Source organism: Anolis sagrei, chromosome 9 (genome assembly GCF_037176765.1).
Source record: "Anolis sagrei isolate rAnoSag1 chromosome 9, rAnoSag1.mat, whole genome shotgun sequence".
NCBI classification, from domain to species: Eukaryota; Metazoa; Chordata; class Lepidosauria; order Squamata; family Dactyloidae; genus Anolis; species Anolis sagrei.
This window is the reverse complement of record NC_090029.1, coordinates 12,729,391-12,747,409: the sequence shown is the minus strand read 5'-3', so window position 1 is coordinate 12,747,409 and position 18,019 is coordinate 12,729,391. Positions and strand designations below refer to the sequence as shown.

General features: G+C 46.3%; 1 protein-coding gene across 6 annotated transcripts in view; it reads right to left on the bottom strand.

Moving 5' to 3' along the window:
* HERC1 (HECT and RLD domain containing E3 ubiquitin protein ligase family member 1) overlaps positions 1 to 18,019 on the bottom strand; it is a 161,053-nt gene that overhangs the window by 23,953 nt on the left and 119,081 nt on the right. For all 6 annotated transcript variants that reach the window (XM_060755676.2, XM_060755679.2, XM_060755681.2 and 3 more), the window contains exons 49-63: positions 17,510 to 17,810; positions 16,453 to 16,666; positions 14,837 to 15,045; positions 13,206 to 13,333; positions 12,995 to 13,125; positions 10,706 to 10,909; positions 8,389 to 8,522; positions 6,353 to 6,555; positions 4,614 to 4,728; positions 3,349 to 3,477; positions 3,123 to 3,224; positions 2,785 to 2,958; positions 2,266 to 2,592; positions 1,124 to 1,189; positions 876 to 1,001 (exon numbers count right to left, since the gene is read on the bottom strand). In XM_060755676.2, coding sequence (XP_060611659.2) covers positions 876 to 1,001; positions 1,124 to 1,189; positions 2,266 to 2,592; positions 2,785 to 2,958; positions 3,123 to 3,224; positions 3,349 to 3,477; positions 4,614 to 4,728; positions 6,353 to 6,555; positions 8,389 to 8,522; positions 10,706 to 10,909; positions 12,995 to 13,125; positions 13,206 to 13,333; positions 14,837 to 15,045; positions 16,453 to 16,666; positions 17,510 to 17,810 — 2,563 coding nt within the window. The remainder of the gene's footprint in view (positions 1 to 875; positions 1,002 to 1,123; positions 1,190 to 2,265; positions 2,593 to 2,784; positions 2,959 to 3,122; positions 3,225 to 3,348; positions 3,478 to 4,613; positions 4,729 to 6,352; positions 6,556 to 8,388; positions 8,523 to 10,705; positions 10,910 to 12,994; positions 13,126 to 13,205; positions 13,334 to 14,836; positions 15,046 to 16,452; positions 16,667 to 17,509; positions 17,811 to 18,019) is intronic.

The following is an 18,019-nucleotide window of genomic DNA, read 5'->3' as shown; positions in this document are numbered from 1 at the left end:
ATGAGAGAGAAGCCTCCCACAAGGATGATAAAAATATCAAATCATCCGGGCATCCCCTGGGCAATGTCCTTGCAGACGGCCAATTCTCTCACACTAGAAGCGACTTGCAGTTTCTCAAGTCGCTCCTGACACAACAAAAAAAACCCAAAACTTTCTGTCCCTATGAGAATGGGATTTTGGAAAATGTGGTTTGTTGTAGAAACAAGTGTTCGAAATAGCAACCATCCAGGCCTCCACTGTTTGTAAATATGTGTATAATATTGTCGAAGGCTTTCATGGCCGGAATGACTGGGTTGTTGCAGGTTTTTTTGGGCTATATGGCCATGTTCTAGAGGCATTCTCTCCTGACGTTTCGCCTGCATCTATGGCAAGCATCCTCAGAGGTTGTGAGGTCTGTTGGAACTAGGAAAATTATTATTATTATTATTAAACTTTATTTATACCCCGCTACCATCTCCCCAAGGGACTCGGTGCGGCTGACATGAGGCCGAGCCCACAATACACCATTACAAGCAATAACAACAACACTAAAACAAATTAAATAAAACTCATAACAAAAAAGCAATATACAATGACAATAATACAACACACAATTAAAATCTATGGCTGGGCCAAATGGAATTAAAGTTAAAAATAATGCTAGGCATGAATAAGGTAGGAGAGATGGGGCGTTAGTGGGAGCGTACAACAATCCTACATCAATGTAAAGTGCATTTGGAGGGCACAATGCTTAAAATTCATTATTCTGGGAAGGCACACTGGAACAACCACGTTTTCAGGCTCCTCCTAAAGACTGCCAGAGTTGGGGCATGCCTGATGTCCTTGGGAAGTGAATTCCAGAGTCGAGGGGCCACCACTGAGAAAGCCTTGCTCACCTGCTGGGCCTGCGAGAAGGAGGGGGCGGGAAGCGGCACCAGGACATTCCTCCCGGCTTCTGCCAGCTGCCCGTGACGCCCGGCACCCCACAGGAAGACGTCGCACTTCCCGCCAAGGTGCCAGTCCTGAGGAAGGAAGGAATGGCCAGGAGGTCAGGAAGGGGATTCCCCGCAGAAAGAGCATTCCCATCGCAAGGGGATTCCCTCCCGTAGGAAGGGGATTCCCGCCCAGGCCCGCCTCCACTCACCTCAGGGCGCGATGTCGCCCAGGACATGATCTGCTCGTCCATGCCGTTGATCCATTTGCTGTTGTCCTTTTTTAAAAAAAGTGAAATAACAAACTGAGAAAAGGGCAACCATCCCCGCAAATTCCTTTTGTGCCCTGAGTATTTCAAACGAGGGAAGAATGGACTTAGAGCAGGCATGGGCCAACTTGGGTTCTTCCTCCAGATATAAATAACACTAACAATAAAACTTTATTTATATCCCACCCCTTCTCCCCATGAAGACTCAGGTACCAACAAACAAAGGCAGACTTTCAGCACCCGTAACAAAGACAATAACTGTAACATTTAAACAAAAATCAGTAATAAATACATTTATGTTTTGGGCTTCAACTCACACAATTGTGGGAGTTGAAGTCCAAAACACCTGGAGGAGGGCTGAAGTTGGCCCATGACTGAGTTATATGAATCTGAATGTATTCCCTATCCTTCTTCCCATATATTTAGGTTGATCTATAGCAGCGATTCTCAACCTGGGGGTCGCGACCCCTGGGGGGTTGCTGGGCCATTTTCTGGGGGATGCAAAGGCGCCTTGGTTGGCCCTGCCCCCTCCGCCTCCTCAAAATGGCTGCCGGCCCCTGTGCCAGGGAAACAGAGAAATTGTACAAGGGGCGCGAGACAGGCGAGGGCCCCTTTGCGCAAGGCCTTGCCTTGTGAGAGGCCTCCCTCGTGCTCCCGCCGGCCAGAAAGGGCCATCTATAGTGGAGGAATATGAAAGCCTTCACTTGGGCGGTGGGCAATATGGTGTTTGAGAAAGGACATTGGCTCCATGTTTATGCTGCTTGCTATAACCTGTAATGTCAGTGGAAGGAAGGCCAGTGGTGGTTCCTCAGCACCGGGAGTTGAAGCTGCTTGTCAAAGCGGGAGGCTGTCTGTGTAAATGGACACATGTGCCACATACACACACATAGATTTTCACTTTTATTATGTGCAAAGATAGATAAGATTTACTATCATCATCATCATCATCATCATCATCATCATCATCATCTGGGGTCTGTGTCTACTTCTTTCTCTGCAAGTGCATGATGCACTCTGTCCCACTGAAAATGGCTGAAAGAACAATTTAAAGGTCCAAAAAGGATTCATGCCATGCTCCTTCTTACCATCAGGAGGGCGAGCTCCTCTTCGGGGACGGGCTCCAGGTCGGGGACGGCGAAGGCCTCGGGGAAGGCAGTGCCCCTGGCCAGGGCTTCGGCGGCCTTGACGGTGGTGGAGAAGCACTCCAGCCAGGCCCACTCGGAGGGGCTCCAGGCTGCGGGTAGTTCTGGGGGCAGGCCTCCCTGCTGGTGCTGATGCTGCTGCTGGTGCAGGAGGTGTGGGGCTACAGGCGCGCGGCACAGCAGCCGGTCTAAGCACAGCCCCACCGCCAGCGAGGCCAGGCACTGCAGGTATGGGCTGTGCACCAGCTGGTCCCCGCATACAACATATGGCTACAGAAAGGAAGGAGAGGAAGGAAGAGGGAGAAGATATTCAGCCCAAGGCACCCACCGCCAACAGCCTTGCCACCATGCAGCCTCTACACAATGATAATAGAATGGTCATCTACCCCGATTATATATATTATTGTATATTATAGTTTTGGAAGGGAACCCAAAGGCCATCCAGTCCAACCCCCTTCTTACCTTCTCATAGGCGTACTGCTCCTGGAGCATGATGGGCAGGCGCTCCAGAAAGGCCCTCATGCAAGGAGCCATGTTCAGGCCCACAATACCCTGTTGCTTTAAGGCGCTCCGGCAGGTGGCCAAGACGTGGCTGGAGGAGATCCAGTCTGGAGTGCAGTTGACCACTAGCACGTCCTGCACAGAGGGAAAGCGGGCCCAGGAGAGTCAGCCAAAGAAGGAAGGAAGGGAGGAAGGAAGGAAGAAGGGGATGGAAGGGAGGAGGGAGGGAGGGCACAGGCTTCTTGAATTGCAGCCATACTGGGCAGAAGAAGGGATGCAGTTCACATCTCATTCTGTACCTTGGATCGATTAGAGCAAGTGGCAACCCCAACGTCAGGGATCCAGACAGCCGCCTGAACAGCTCCGGAACCAATCACTACACTCTGCAAAACAGAACCATCCTGGAAGCAAAGAGAGGACAAGACAACAAGGCTTCCTTAGCAAATGCATATTATTTGGTGGAATCAGAGGGCGCCAAAGCCGAAACCCGGCACCAAGAAGGAGGAGGGGGAGTGGATGTCCTACCCGGAGCGACCAGATGTTGACCAAGCCCCCCAGGCCCCCTGAGACCAGGGTCAGTCCATCCGAGCTGAAGGTCACCGTCCGGACCGGAGTGATGTGTCCCCGCAGCTGGAAGACGCACCTATAGGCCTCCTGCAAACTCAAAACAGCCATAGTTACGGTTTCTTTGGATGCAGAACACCCTTTTAATGGCAATTAGATAAAGTCAAAGAAATAGCACAACCCTAGACCTCGGATATTCCACTTCATCATATATACAGCAGTCACAGCAGGTGGGACCCTGCCAGGAACAGAGACCAAGAGCAAACGGAGCTTGGATCTACACTGCCATATAATGTGCTATCGGAATGAAGATTAACTGAACTGGTTCATGTGATAGTGTAGATCCAGCATCAATTTAACTGGCCAACATACATTGGCTGCCTCGGATTTTTTATCTGACTTGCTGATTTCAAAAATGACACCCAGTTTCCCCCATCAGCTCTAGTTTTTGAGATACAGAACATAGGCCTTCTACTAGTCGCCAATTGGAAACCATGATGTTAATATGTGTTTTATAGAAATACGTTTTAGAATGTATATTTTATAATATATATGTCTCAAATATTCTGTAACCTGCCTTGAGCCATGAGGAGAGGTGAATAAGAATGAAACATTATTATTATTATTTGAAACACAACAAGATGAGTCCACAGCAAGCAAGATCCCTCTGCTCGCTGTTGTATTGGATCACACGTTGCGACACTTTCCAAGTGTCTCGGACTGTGTGATGTATTGGCAAATAATGCAAGTAAATCCCAGTAGGGTGGCCTTCTGCAATTGACAGATGGTCATTTTGTCAGCGCCAACTGTGTTTAAGTGCAGGCCAAGGTCTTGAGGCACTGGGACAACCTTGACTGGCTTATGCCAGAGTTGTCGTCATCGTCTCCTTCTCCTTCCCACTGTATCAAAGAAACTAGAGCGGATGCAATCTATTATCCAATGGAGTTTTCTGAATCAGTGCCCTAAAGAACCTCAGGAAGAGGCCTAAAACACCAAGACATCAAGGAATGCTGTTGTAGTTTTGTTGTTAGACTGTGTTTTTATTTCCTGGTAAAAGGGCAGCCCTGCTGAGCCTGCTTACTCCTCCTTTAGCAAAGCAAGACACCACTATTTCCAATACAAGATGGATCTTTGGAAGCGCGTCCATCTTTACCTTTGAGTCCCCTTTGGGAGAGATTAAGTGGGATATAATAATAATAAAAATAACAACAACAATAATAATTTACCTTCCCGGCAGCCTCCTCATCCCACCATCCTTCGGCGCCATTGAGGTTGGGCTGGCGTTGCAAAAGCTCGTCTTGGGGAACCGTCCAGACGCACAGCAAGCCGTTCTGGCACCCGCTAAAAAGGAAGGACAAAAGAGCTGCTGCAACCCACCTGGCAATAATACAGCAGCGCAAGAGATACCATGTGCATCCTGTTATATGCATTTTAATAGCCTTTATCTCTTTGTGTGAATGAAGCTGTATCCCGAGCCCTAAGGAGAGGCGAGTAATGCACATCATTATTACTATTAATGTTATTATTACTATTATTATTTGATACAGAAAACGCAAAACCACTAGGCATCTTTTTAAAGGAAAATATGGGGAAGAGTGTCCCAAAAATTCCATTAAGAAATAAAAATAAAAGTAGATAGCAAAGAAGTAAGGGTTACTTACCTGTAACTCTATTTCTTTAAGTGGTAGTCTGTGAAAATTGCACATATGGCTTTCCCTACGCATGCACAGCTATTTGGAACATTCTAGAGGTTTCAGTAAAACATTTTGGCAGAAACCCTGGCCACACTCCCCATGTACTATACATGCCCGTGGGCAGGGCTATGCCTCAGTTCCTTGCCTCTAGATCGCAGCTGAGGTGTCAAGCCATGATATAAGAGGGGAGGACAGGTGGAGCTGTGCAAATTTCACAGACTACCACTCAAAGAAATATGGTTACAGGTAAACAGCCCTCACGACTTCTTCGTGGAGTCTGTGAAATGTGCACATATGGGTGACTGACAAACTACTAACTTTGGAGGTGGGTCATGCCACACAGGAGAACAGTACTGCTCTGCCAAAAGTGGCGTCCTTCTTTGCCAGGATGTCTAGCTTGTAATGAGTAGCAAACGTCAAGGACGTTGACCACGTTGCTGCTCTACAGATGACTTCAACGGAGACACCTCTGGTTGAGTATGTGGTGGGTCATGACCTGCCAGCTGCTAAGTGAGGCAGATCGTTGAGATGATCCAAGAAGCCAGGCGTTCAGAGGTTACTAGTAGACTCAGGGCATCCTTTCTATACTTAGGGAAGAGCCTTGGTGACTTCCTGTGAGAAGCAGTTCTGTGGACATAAAATACCAAAGCTCTCTTGACATCCAAGGACTGAAGAGCTACTTCCTGAGGAGAGGATGGCTTCAGGAAAGCCCTCAGAAGTTAAATCCACTCCTGGAAGAGTTATTATCAGGGGGAAAAGGGGTCTCCACTTAAGCTTTATCTCCAATCCTTGTTTCCACACAAATTAATTTTTTCAAAATCCAATGGTCACAGTGGCAGAAAGTGAGGTGAAATCTCTGCAAAGGAAACACCACCAGGATGTTAACCCTTTCCTATGCTACCAAAAGCTAGAACAAAATATTTTTTTCTGGAGTTACACTTAAGAAATGCCCGTGTTCAGAGTTACAAACAAATTCAGCTTGAGAACAAACCTACATGTTTGTAACTTGGGGATTGCCTGTATTACCTGCTCATTAAAGCAAAGAGATAAAACGCTATTAAAAAAAACAAACAAACAAGTACTCCATATGTTGGTATTACCATTTTTTACCAGATTACAAATGCAGTCCCTTGCTCCATGATCACTGGCATGGGCCAAACTTGGCCCCCCAGGTGCTTCAACTCCCACAATTCCTACCAGTATACCAAGTGAACCGAAAGGGTTAACGGTCAAAGCAAAGAGGAACCCAGGGAATATGGGTGTCCACTCACGTGGCCAGTAAGAGCTGAGGCTTGGGCCCCCGTCCTGGGAGGCCGCACCAGGCAGTGGTGGTCACTGGGCCCGGGTGGGGGAGGGAGTGCAAGTGGCACCAGCCTCCGGCCACAGAGAAGCCCCAGAGCTTGACTAACTCCTCCTTGGCGCAAGTCAGCAGGATCCGGCCAGTTGGGTCCCACTTCAGGCTCAGGAGGCTGTCCTGGGAAACACAGCAAAGGCATCATCAGGACGCAACGCGAGGACGGAGATGGACTTAGAAGGAAAAAGTATTAAACAGAAACAGAGGAAACTCAAAGTTAAGAAGTTTAAGGTTCAGGCCAGGGTGTTCAGAGTTTGACAGATGTAAAAACTCGTTCGACAGATGGAAAAACTCATTCACATTCAAGGTAAAAACTCATTCAAGGTAAAAACTCATTCTGCTAAGCATGTAGTGACCAAAACAGGCGGGAAAGGGTTAGGACAAAGAAGTGGACATACCTAGACTAAGAGGTTGGACTTTTCCGGGGAAATGAATTGCATGTCACATCCATAGGCTGTCTTTGAATGTTGAGACTGATAAGCAGACCATGCTGATGAGTGAGTGTGCATTTGTATATAGTTTGGGAAACGTAAACAAAGATAAAAACTGCTCTGAATGAGCAGAAATGAGGCTGCTGAGTTATTGGAAAGGAAAGCGTGCCCAGACACCTGCTTTTCTCTAGGCCACAGAAAAGGGAATTGGGAGAAGATTGATTCAGGAAGAAATCAGGAGAACATATTAAGCGGGATGGCCAGTACCAAAAAAGCTAGATGACACAGTGTATGTATAAAAACGACTCCCCTGGCCCCCCCCCCCCTCTTGCATGAGGAAGGGATGGGACTAAGGGAGAGAGACAGAAGGAAGGAGGAAGGAAACATGGAAGGAGGGAAAGAAGGAAAGGAAGCAAAGGAGTGGCAAACTATTGCCAAGCAACAGCCTTCTTGCTTTGGAGAAAATATCTCCCTGTTTCTTTGAAAGCACATTCACACATAGCTCCAATAGACAAAAGTCCTTTGTCCCACCCTGGTCATTCCACAGATATATAAACCCATTTTCCTACTTCCAACAGACCTCACCACCTCTGAGGATGCTTGCCATAGATGCAGGCGAAACATCAGGAGAAAATGCCTCTAGTACATGGCCATATAGCCCGGAAAAACCTACAACAACCCACTTCTTATTGTGAGTTTCTAACTCTGTTCTCACTAGGAATTGGGCACCCAAAAGTCAGCTCGGGGGAGAGAACAGTGTTTGGGGTCTGGCTAAGGGCCTATTAAGGTCTGGCAAGGTTGAAGACCCCATCCCGATAAGGGAATCTGGGAAAATGCATTAGAAAGGAGGCGAAGAACTTAATGAACGGTGGTAAGAAAGGTACTGATGAGAACTATTGAGTACAAACAACACATGTTCACATCGTCAAAGAGGATGGCTCTTAAGTTAAAGAAGCGAGGTCTCTTCTCTGTTTTGGAAGTGATGGGGCTCCCACAGGTCTGAGTTAAATGACAGAGATTATCTAAACAACTAAATAATAGATTATCAAAATCTAAGGAAGAGAACCCTCTTCCTTATTAACTATGCGTTAATCTTCAGGAATGCAGCTGTTTACACGCCTCTCTTCTCCCCGCAGCATTAGGAATGGTGAGCATGAATTATGAATGAACGTATGGGAGTGAATGTTGGAGCAAATGCAGCAACACAGCTGTTATAAGCCCCAGTGCTGGGCCTATATGCCTGCTTCTTTCTCTGAAAGTGCCTGATCATAGAATCATAGAATCAAAGAGTTGGAAGAGACCTCATGGGCCATCCAGTCCAACCCCATTCTGCCAAGAAGCAGGAATATTGCATTCAAATCACCCCTGACAGATGGCCATCCAGCCTCTGTTTAAAAGCCTCCAAAGAAGGAGCCTCCACCACACTCCGAGGCAGAGAGTTCCACTGATATTCACTGTCCCACCGGAAACGGATGAAGAACATTTTTAAGGTTCACAAGAGATTTCCTCCTGGAAGCCGTACCTTGTGGGCATCGACCAGGACAATGCCTCCTTTCCCAAGGGGCTCCTCTTTGGTGCCAATCAGTAGCTTCCCGTCCAAATAGCCCACTGCAAAAGGCTTGTCTTCGCTGAACCACGCCAGGCAGGTCACCGACACTGCAAAAGGAGACAGAAAGAGAAAAGATGGACAAGGCTTGGCTTGCTCAATTCAATGTCATCAAGCCTCTTCTAGAATACGAGGGAAGAAAACACAAACAAGGGTACAAGCAAGAGCCACCATTCCACAAAGCAAACCCCAATTTGGCCACATACTGAGTCCAATGCTGATGGTAGAAGACTGAAGCCTCCCATCATTTCATCAGCTAACAGGTTCTCCCCATTCGGGTTATTGTGCATAGAATCATCAAATGCTTGGGTTGGAAGATAAGACCTCGAATCATAGAATTATAAAGCTGGAAGAGACCTTCGGGCCATCCAGTGAACCTCATTCTGCCAAGAAGCAGGAAAATCACATTCAAAGCACTTCCGACAGATGGCCATCCAGCCTCTGCTTAAAAGCCTTCAAAGAAGGAGCCTCCACCACACTCCGGGACAGAGAGAGTGAGTTCTACTGCTGAAGAGCTCTCATAGTCAGGAAATTCTTCCCCATGTTCAGACGGAATCTCCTTTCCTGTAGTTTGAAGCCATTGTTCCATTGCGTCCTAGTCTCCAAGGAAGAAGTAAGGAAGCCTGCTCCCTCCTCCCTATGACTTCCCCTCATCTCTTGATCCATGACCCTCATCATGCCTCCTCTCAGCCTTCTCTTCTGCAGACTAAAGAGGTCCAGTTCTTGAGGCCACTCCTCATAGGGCTTGTTCTCCAGACCCTTGATCATTTGAGTCGCCCTCCTCTAGATACCTTCCAGCTTAGAGTCTGTGCCCAGAATTGGACACAGTGTGATTCCAAGTAAAGTGGTCTGACCAAGACAGAAATGAATAGAGGGGTAGCATGACTTCCCTGGATCTAGACATTATACTCCTTATTTATACAGGCCAAAATTCCATTGGCTCTTTTTGCTGCTGCATGACATTCCTGGCTCATGTTCCCCTTCCTCCCCACGAGGACATCTTTTTCACACATACTGCTGTCGAGCCAAGCATCGTCCCCCATTCTGTATCTTTGCATTTCATTTTTCTGCCTAAGTGGAGTATCTTGCATTTGTCCCTGTTGAACTTCATTGTGTTAGTTTTGGCCCATAGTTTCTCTAATCTGTTAAGATCGTTTTGAATTCTGCTCCTGTCTTCTGGGGTATTAGCTATCCCTCCCAATTTACTGTCATCTGCAAACTTGATGATCATGCCTTCTCACCTTTCATCTAAGTCATGAACAGGACCGGGCCCAGGATGCAACCCTGCTAATAGCACTCCATTCGTCACTTCTTTCCAGGATGAGGAGGAGGAAGAATTAGGGAGAATCACCCCATGGGTTCATTTGCTTAACCAATTACAATTTGCTTAACCAATTTTAGTATCAGAGTCCACGGAGTGCCACTCAGTATTTCCTTCATTTTTTGGAAGTCAGTTCTCCTAAAATCCAGAATGTGGGTTTGATTTGTCTTAGTTTCAGCCTTCCTTCATATCACAAACTGCAGAAGCACATCTTCACTTGCCCCTAAGGATCTTTTTGAGTCCCAGTTCCCTTGATTCTTATCCAGATGCTTAAAAGCTGGTTTCCCTGATTGAAGTCTTGCATCTCTTCTGTGATTTGACATATAAGGCTATTCCCTCTCCTCTCCCTTTTGTTCTGTTTCTGTAAAAGAGGCCAGGGGAGTTCGGCATGATTTCATGGGCACCTGAACAGTCTTAAATTAGGTGGTTTGAGCTTCAAGCTCTGAGGACACACAATGCTAAAGAGTGGCTTTCCTGTCTCTGTTCTCAAGTTCATGATTCAAGTTTCCTGCTCTGGTTCATGCCTTTGCTCCTTGAAGGGTTTGCCTTGGAAAAAGCTCCTGTTTTTTTGGTTTATGAATTTATGTTTACTGCTGAAGATTTTAGTTCTTTTGACTTGTCATTTTTAGATTGCTGCTATTTTGTATTTCCTATTCTACTGACTCTTTTGGAAATGTCATTTTATCCCTTTTCACCTGCTTTCTTTAATAAACATTTTTAGGTAGTACTACTGGACTCTGGTGTGATGCCGAGTGAAACGGTGCTAGAGTGCAACTGTTTGGGTGTTTACTTCTTTCACTGAAAGCACCTGATGCAACCCGTCCCACTGGAAATGGACAGAAGAACATGTTAAGGTTCAAAAGGAATTCATGACACGGTTTGTGAGGCCAGCCGGCGGGCGGGCCTACTTACCGTCCTTGCGGTAGCAGTGCTCCAGCTCCAGGCGGCGCATGGCAGAGGCGTCCAGGACTTCAATGAGGCCGAGGGAGCCGTCCATGCGCCCCACCAGCAGTGCCTCGGGGGCCACCTCCCCAGTCCAGACTGCGGCCGAACCCTCCTCTGCCCAGGACAGCGCCGAGACCCAGTGTGGTTGGGCATCCAGTAGGCCTTTCCCGCCTGGAGGCGAGACACAACAACAACAAACCTAATAACAACTCTGGATCTTTGTGTTATGAAATCATTAACAAAATTGGTATCAAAGATAGAAGTCAGTCCTCGAGTTTTGTAAGATCACAATTCAATAGTGATGATCCTTTATAACAATTCATTAGTGGATTGTTGTAGGTTTTTTTCGGGCTATATGGCCATAGTGTAGAGGTATTTTCTCCTGATGCTTTGCCTGCATCTATGGCAAGCATCCTCAGAGGTAGTGAGGATGCCTCAAAAATTACAACAGCAAAACAACAGAGAGTAAACAACCAGGCACATCATATCACCTCTCAACAAAAAAAGATTCCCTCAGCACTTCCAAGCCATTAAATGCTAATCAAGGTGGTCAGTTGAAACATTCACACCTAGCTCCAGCAGACAAAAGTCCTTTGTCCCACCCTGGTCATTCCACAGATATATAAACCCATTTTCCTACTTCCAACAAACCTCACTACCTCTGAGGATGCTTGCCATAGATGCAGGCAAAACGTCAGGAGAGACTGCCTCTAGACCATGACCATATAGCCTGAAAAAACCTACAACAACCCAGTGAATCCGGCCATGAAAGCCTTCGACAATAAATTCAATAGTGATGACCCAGGTCTGCAACATGGGAGACAAAATGACATATTGCTGCAAAATGAAAAAACAGAGAATTCATAAAACAAAACACAATAAAGGAACATTTCAAAACAAAGATAAAGAAAGAGATCAACAAATTTTATGGGATACTTTAAAAACGTGCAGGCCTTTTATGACTCCACAACATGCAACAGGGTCTTAGGTCATTTCAAAAAGGAAAATCAATAAATAAACTGTAAATAGATCTACGGGTATAACTTAATTATTGTTTTTAATATTAATGATGATTAATACTGTTTTAATATTTGTATATTTTGATTTGTATACAATTGTATGGTAATACTTTTAATGTTGACCGCTTTGAGTCTTCTTGTGGAGAGAAAAAGCAGGATATAAATAAACATAACAATAATAAAAGTAACAAATAAATAAATCAGCCACAGCAGCAGCGGTTTGGCAGATCAGACGCTTCTAGCAGCAGAACGAATGAGCTCCAGCAATTACAGGAGCAGGGTCAAGCTATGAACGCTGTTAAAAGACTATATTGAACTCAGGGGCTTGTCTTGTAGCTGACACTTTGCCTAAGAAGAGGCAAAGACAGTGTAGTGAAATTGCTACTCTATGTTAAAGTTTTGGTGTATAGCTCTATGTTTACATATGGCAGATAGGGAAGAATAGGCACAGACAGGGTGGCAACAGCAGAGATAGGATTCATTTGCATATGTGAAGCCGATTGGTCATATGTAGATTAGTGTAGGCCCAGGATTTGAAAAGGCTGCTAGGCCAAAATGACAGTTGGGGAGAGCAGAGCTGAACATTCCAAAGGGGCGGGGCCAAGGTTCTGAAAGAGGCAGTTAGAGTGAGGGAGTTTGAAAATGACAGGAATCTGCGTATGAACAGGAGAGTTGGTTTTTGAGTGCCTGATAGAAATAAGCTGTTATGAAGATGTGTTAAAGACTTCTGATATAGAGAAGCAGTTAGTTAAATAGAGCTCATGTTTTAAGGAACATAAAGAAGGCTAGTGTTGCCTTAGTTCAGAATATAATTCAGCCAAGAGTGTGTAAAGCACGTAATATGTTTGTGAATTTGAAACATTGATAGTCTATTCAGAAAAGTTAACCAAGTAAATGATACTGACTGTAAGCCTCAAGATTGCAACAAAACACAAATGTAACCACAAGCGTTGGAGCCAGAAGTTATAAATAAACTGTGTGACTTAGTTATACACAAGTGTTTCATTGCCTGCGATATAAAATACAAAGGTTTAACAGCACACAGAAAGCCCCAGCCAATATAAAAGAAGAAACTGAATCAGTATAAGGCAGCAAAGAGGTTTTTAGAGTGGAAATAGTCTCTCCCTCACCTCAGACGGCAATGGGGAAGAAAGGCTTTCCCTACCACCGAACTCAGGGGCCTATCTACTCCTTGATAAGGGCTATAAACAGGTGCGGGATGTGGCTGAGTCCCTACCGTTGACCTGCCAGATGTTGACCATCTTTTCCAAGGCTCCAGCCAGGAAGCGCCCGCTGGGGCTCCAACAGGCTAGGGAGAGACTGGGGTCGCTGGGGGAGCCCGGGCTGCTATCCTCTGCTTCACCTTCCCTGCAAACACACAAAGACAGGCCTTATTGCCTTTGGCCGACGCTCCCTTGACTCTATGAAACTGCAGCAATGATACGTACAGTTTAATGAAGACACAGGTCTGCTGCAAGGAGTACTGCTTCTTTGTTATGCTCCACACCCGGATCGTCCCATCGTTGCCGCTTGTGGCCAAGAGGCTCTTCTTGTTGCACCAAACGCAAGTGGTGACCTGTTTTTAAAAGGAGGGAAAGGGCCATCAAGTGCAGCAGCCAGTAGCTTTTGGGGCTACAGGCTTTCTTCACGGGTGCATCTACACTGCAGGACTAATGTAGTTTGGTACTGCTTTTACTGCTCTGGAAGCCTGGGACTTGTAATATGGTGAGGTTTGGGGTTGCCGTTTGGACATTCGGGTCTCTAAAAGGTTTGCCATTGCTGCCCTAGACGGTTTCCTGATGGGGCTCATCCATTTCAACGGGGACAAATCAGGGGCAAAATGTGACTCCACGTCAAAGCTAATAGTTTTAGTTTGCTAAGAAGCTAATAAGGAAATTAATATCATCCCACCAATATTTCTAACCTACATTTAACTCTTGTATACCTTGCATTAACCATATTTAATCACTTTGTTTTACTCCACCTCAAGGAGAAGTGGGTAATAAATGTATCATTATTGTTGTTGTTGTATTATTTATTATTATACTAGCTGTACCCGCCACGCGTTTCTGTGGCTAACCTTCCCTCCCTCCCACAATCTGTCCTATCACTTTTTCGTCCATGTCCAGCATTATTTTTAATCTTTTAATTTTAATTACATTTGGCCTACCCATAGTTTTTAAAGTGTGTTGTCCTATTGATATTGTATGTGATATTGGTTTATTGTTTTGTTATTTTAAATTGCTTATATTGTTATTGTTATTGTTTGTATTGTTGTATTTTGGGCTCGACCTCATGTAAGCCGCACCGAATCCCCTGGGGAGATGGTAGCGGGGTATAAATAGTTATTATTATATTATTATTATTTCTCTCCTTCCTTCCCTCCCTCTTTCCTTCCTTCCCTCTTTTTCTTTCCCTTCTTATTTCCCTTCTTCTTTCTTCCATTTCTAGCTGTTTCTTTCCTCCCTTCCTTTGCTCTGTGATTACATCCTTCCTTCTCTTTCCTTCCTTCCTTCCCTCCCTCTTTCTGACTTTCATTCCTCTCTCCTTCCCTCTTTTTCTTTCCCTTCTTATTTCCCTTCTTCTTTCTTCCATTTCTAGCTGTTTCTTTCCTCCCTTCCTTTGCTGTGATTACATCCTTCCTTCTCTCTTTCCTTCCTTCCTACCCTCCCTCTTTCTGACTTTCGTTCCTCTCTCCTTCCTTCCCTCTCTATTTCCTTTCACTTTTTATTTCCTTCTCACCTTCCTTCCTTCCTTCTCGACCTTTCTTTCTTTCCTTCCTTCTCTCCTTCCCTCTTTCCCTCCTTCTCTCGTTACTTCTCTTCTCTCCCAACTTTTCTGACCAACTTTTTCTGACCAACTATGTAAGTTAATTTGCCCTAATGGCAAATTAGCTTACATGGTTGGTCAGAATAAGGGCAAATGTGCATGGCTGCTAGCATCACAGAGTAATAAGAGTTGGAAGAGCCCGTACAGGCCACCGAATCCAACCCCCTTCCGCCATGGAGATGGGGAAAGGGGACTTAAGGGCTCAATGGCATTGCTGCTACAGTGAAGCGGCAGAGGGGGAGGTGCTCACCCGATTCTGGTGGGCCTCCAGCTTGATGGAGGCGCACTTGCGCAAGTCGGAGGCCATGTCGGCTAGGGTCTGGGGGATGCTCTGGCTGTTGTCGCGGTCGTGCGCAGCCAGGGTGCGGACCAGCTGCTGGGCGGCCCACTGCCGGTGCTGTGAGGACAACCTTGAAGAGAGGCAGCAAGCGGCTAGTGCATTAGCCAGCTCCAGCGGGCCTACAGCGGAAGGATCATAGGAAGGGAGGGTAGGTGGGTGGGTGGACAGCGGTGGTGCAATATCCCACCCCTCTCTGCCCCAAACCAAATTCGACGTCAAACACGGGCCAACTTTGGCCCTCTTCCAGGTCTTTTGCACTGCAACTACCCCTTCTTTCTGCCAGGAAGGACACCATCCAATCCCTTACAACAAATGGCCACCCAGAGAATCAGAAACTCCTCCAGAGACTCCAGGGGCCATTTGGTGCAATTCCCTTCTGCCACTATGCACAAAAAGCACCATCAAAGCAGCCCCGACAAATGGCGATCAAATCATCAAGTCTCTGGTTAATAATAATAGGATCCTAGTTGGAAGGCTCCACCAAAGGATATCCAGTCCCACCCTTCTGCCATGCAGGAAAAGCACCATCAAAAGCACCACCCAGCCTCTCCTTAACAACAACAACAACAACAACAACAACAACAACAACAACAGGATTCTAGTCAGAAGGGTCTCCCAAAGGACATCCAGTCCCACCCTTCTGGCATACAGGAAAAGCACCATCAAAGAACTCCCAACAGATGGCCACCCAGCCCCTGCTTAATAATAATAATAATAATAATAATAATAATAATAGGATCCTAGTTGGAAGGGTCCCTCAAAGGACATCCGGACCCACCCTTCTGCCATGCAGGAAAAGCACCATCAAAGAACTCCCAACAGATGGCCACCCAGCCTCTGATTAATAATAATAATAATAATAATAATAATAATAATTAAATTTAATAATTAAACAATTAAATAATAATTAAATTATTATCATTATTAAATGATAATAATAATAATAATAATAATAATAAGAAGAAGAAGAAGAATAGGATTCTAGTCAGAAGGGGCCCCAGCCTCTGATCAATAATAATAATAATAATAATAATAATAGGATCCTATAATTAGAAGGGCCCCCCAAAGGCTATTCAGTCCAGCCCTTTGTCAATGCAGGAAAACCGCAATCAACCCCCCCCCCCGCCCTCCCCCCCAAAAAAAGATGGCCACTCAGCCTCTGCTTCAAAGCCTCCAAAGAAGGAAGGAGCCTCCACCAGACTCCGAGGTAGAGTGTTTCACTGCTGAGCAGCTCTTCTTCTTATGGTCAGGAAGCCCTTCCTAACGTTTAAGAGGAATCTCTTTTCCTGGGATTTGAACCCAGGAGTCCCAGTCTGCAGGCCCGCATAAAGGAAGCCCTGCTCTCTCTTCCTTAGGACATCTTTTCACATATTGAAGCATGGCTCTCCTCTCCACTTTTGGAAGTTTCAGTGTTGGGAAACACTGTCCTGAGCCATTGTCCCCCCCCCCAACCCACCACAACCAAAGAAGATGTAGAACCCAACTTAGCCCACGAGATGAAGCAAAAGGCCACCTCCAGTCTGTACCTTTCTTCTCCACCTCGGCTTTGTCATAATTGGGCCGCAGCTTGGCCCCCTTGTCAGCCAACAGGGCCACCAGCGCCTGGGTCACCACAAAGTTGGGGGATGTCACCAGCTTGTTTTCCTCGGCGATCCCACGCAGGAAGCTGGGCAGGAACTTCCGCTGCACCGGGTCATCCACTGTGGTCAGGTTGACTCCTGTGGCGGCCGAAATCAGGTTCTGAAACAGCCAAGAAATAGCCTTGATAAGTGTAGGGAGGAATCTGAGAAGGAAGAGATTCCTCTCACTTCCTGTTCTTAACTAGGAGTCGCATGTAAGTTGGATGTTTGTAAATTGGGGACGGCTTGTGCTTCCTCCCTATTCATTCCAGCCAAGCTTCAGTATCCGTCTCCCTCCCTTCCCCGTCTTATTTGCCTTCTTCTCGCCTATCTTCTCTTCTCGAATAAGCCCTCCTCCTCCTCCTCCCTTCTTGCGGCTTGTGGTGGATCTAGTTCGAATCTGCTTCTTATAAAAAAAAACTCATGGGGAATGATACTGGGAGGGCTGCAAAAGAGGAGGAGGAGGAGGTGGCGGAAAAGAGGCTCCCTGTTATTTGAGAACACCGAAATGCTGGACCACTCTCACAACCACCATGTCAGACTACACAGAGAAGCCATTGAAATCCACAAGCATGTGGACAATTTCAACAGAAAGGAGGAAACCATGAAAATGAATAAAATCTGGCTACCAGTATTAAAAAAACTCTAAAATTACAACAGCACAACAACAGAGGGGAAACAAACAAGGACATCTAATCACCTCTCAACAAAAGTTTGCTCCAGGCCATTATACGCTAATCAAAGTGGTCAGTTGAAACATTCACACCCAGCTCCAGCAGACAATAGTCCTTTGTCCCATCTTGGTCATTCCACAGATATATAAACCCCTTTTTCCTAGTTCCAACAGACCTCACTACCTCTGAGGATGCTTGCCATAGAAGCAGGTGAAACGTCAGGAGAGAATGCCTCTAGACCATGGCCATATAGCCCAAAAAACCCTACAACAACCCAGGCTCCCTGTTACCTGTGTGCAGAGATGGACTAGGAGCTTGGCGGCACTGGGTGAGTTGGAGGCCAGGCAGCCGACGGCAGTGCTGAGGTAGGCCAGGCAGGAGATGGGCTTGCTCATCTTGCTGTGGAGAGCTCCCCGCGACCTCTCTGCAGCCCCTGAGGCAGAGGATGAGGAGGAGGAAGAGGAGGAGGAGCATGGTCCCGTGGAGAGTCCCGCGCGGCCGGCGGCAGCCAGGCACATCAGACGCACCAAGGTCCGGATGTCCGTCAGGCCCAGAGACTCTAGCCCTGCGGCCAGGCTGCAGCTGGAACCACTGGAGGAGAAAGGGAAGCAAGGAAGGAATCCCAACTGTTTTCCCCAACGACTCATACGAAGAAGCACCCACACTTGTAAAAAGAGCAAGTAAATGTCATTTCCTAATTAGTTCTATCATAAAAAAAACATGGGAAAGATTTATTAATCTGCAAGAAGCGTGCTTTTGCAAGAGGAACATCATCCTGCAGCACACTTTGATCTAGTTTT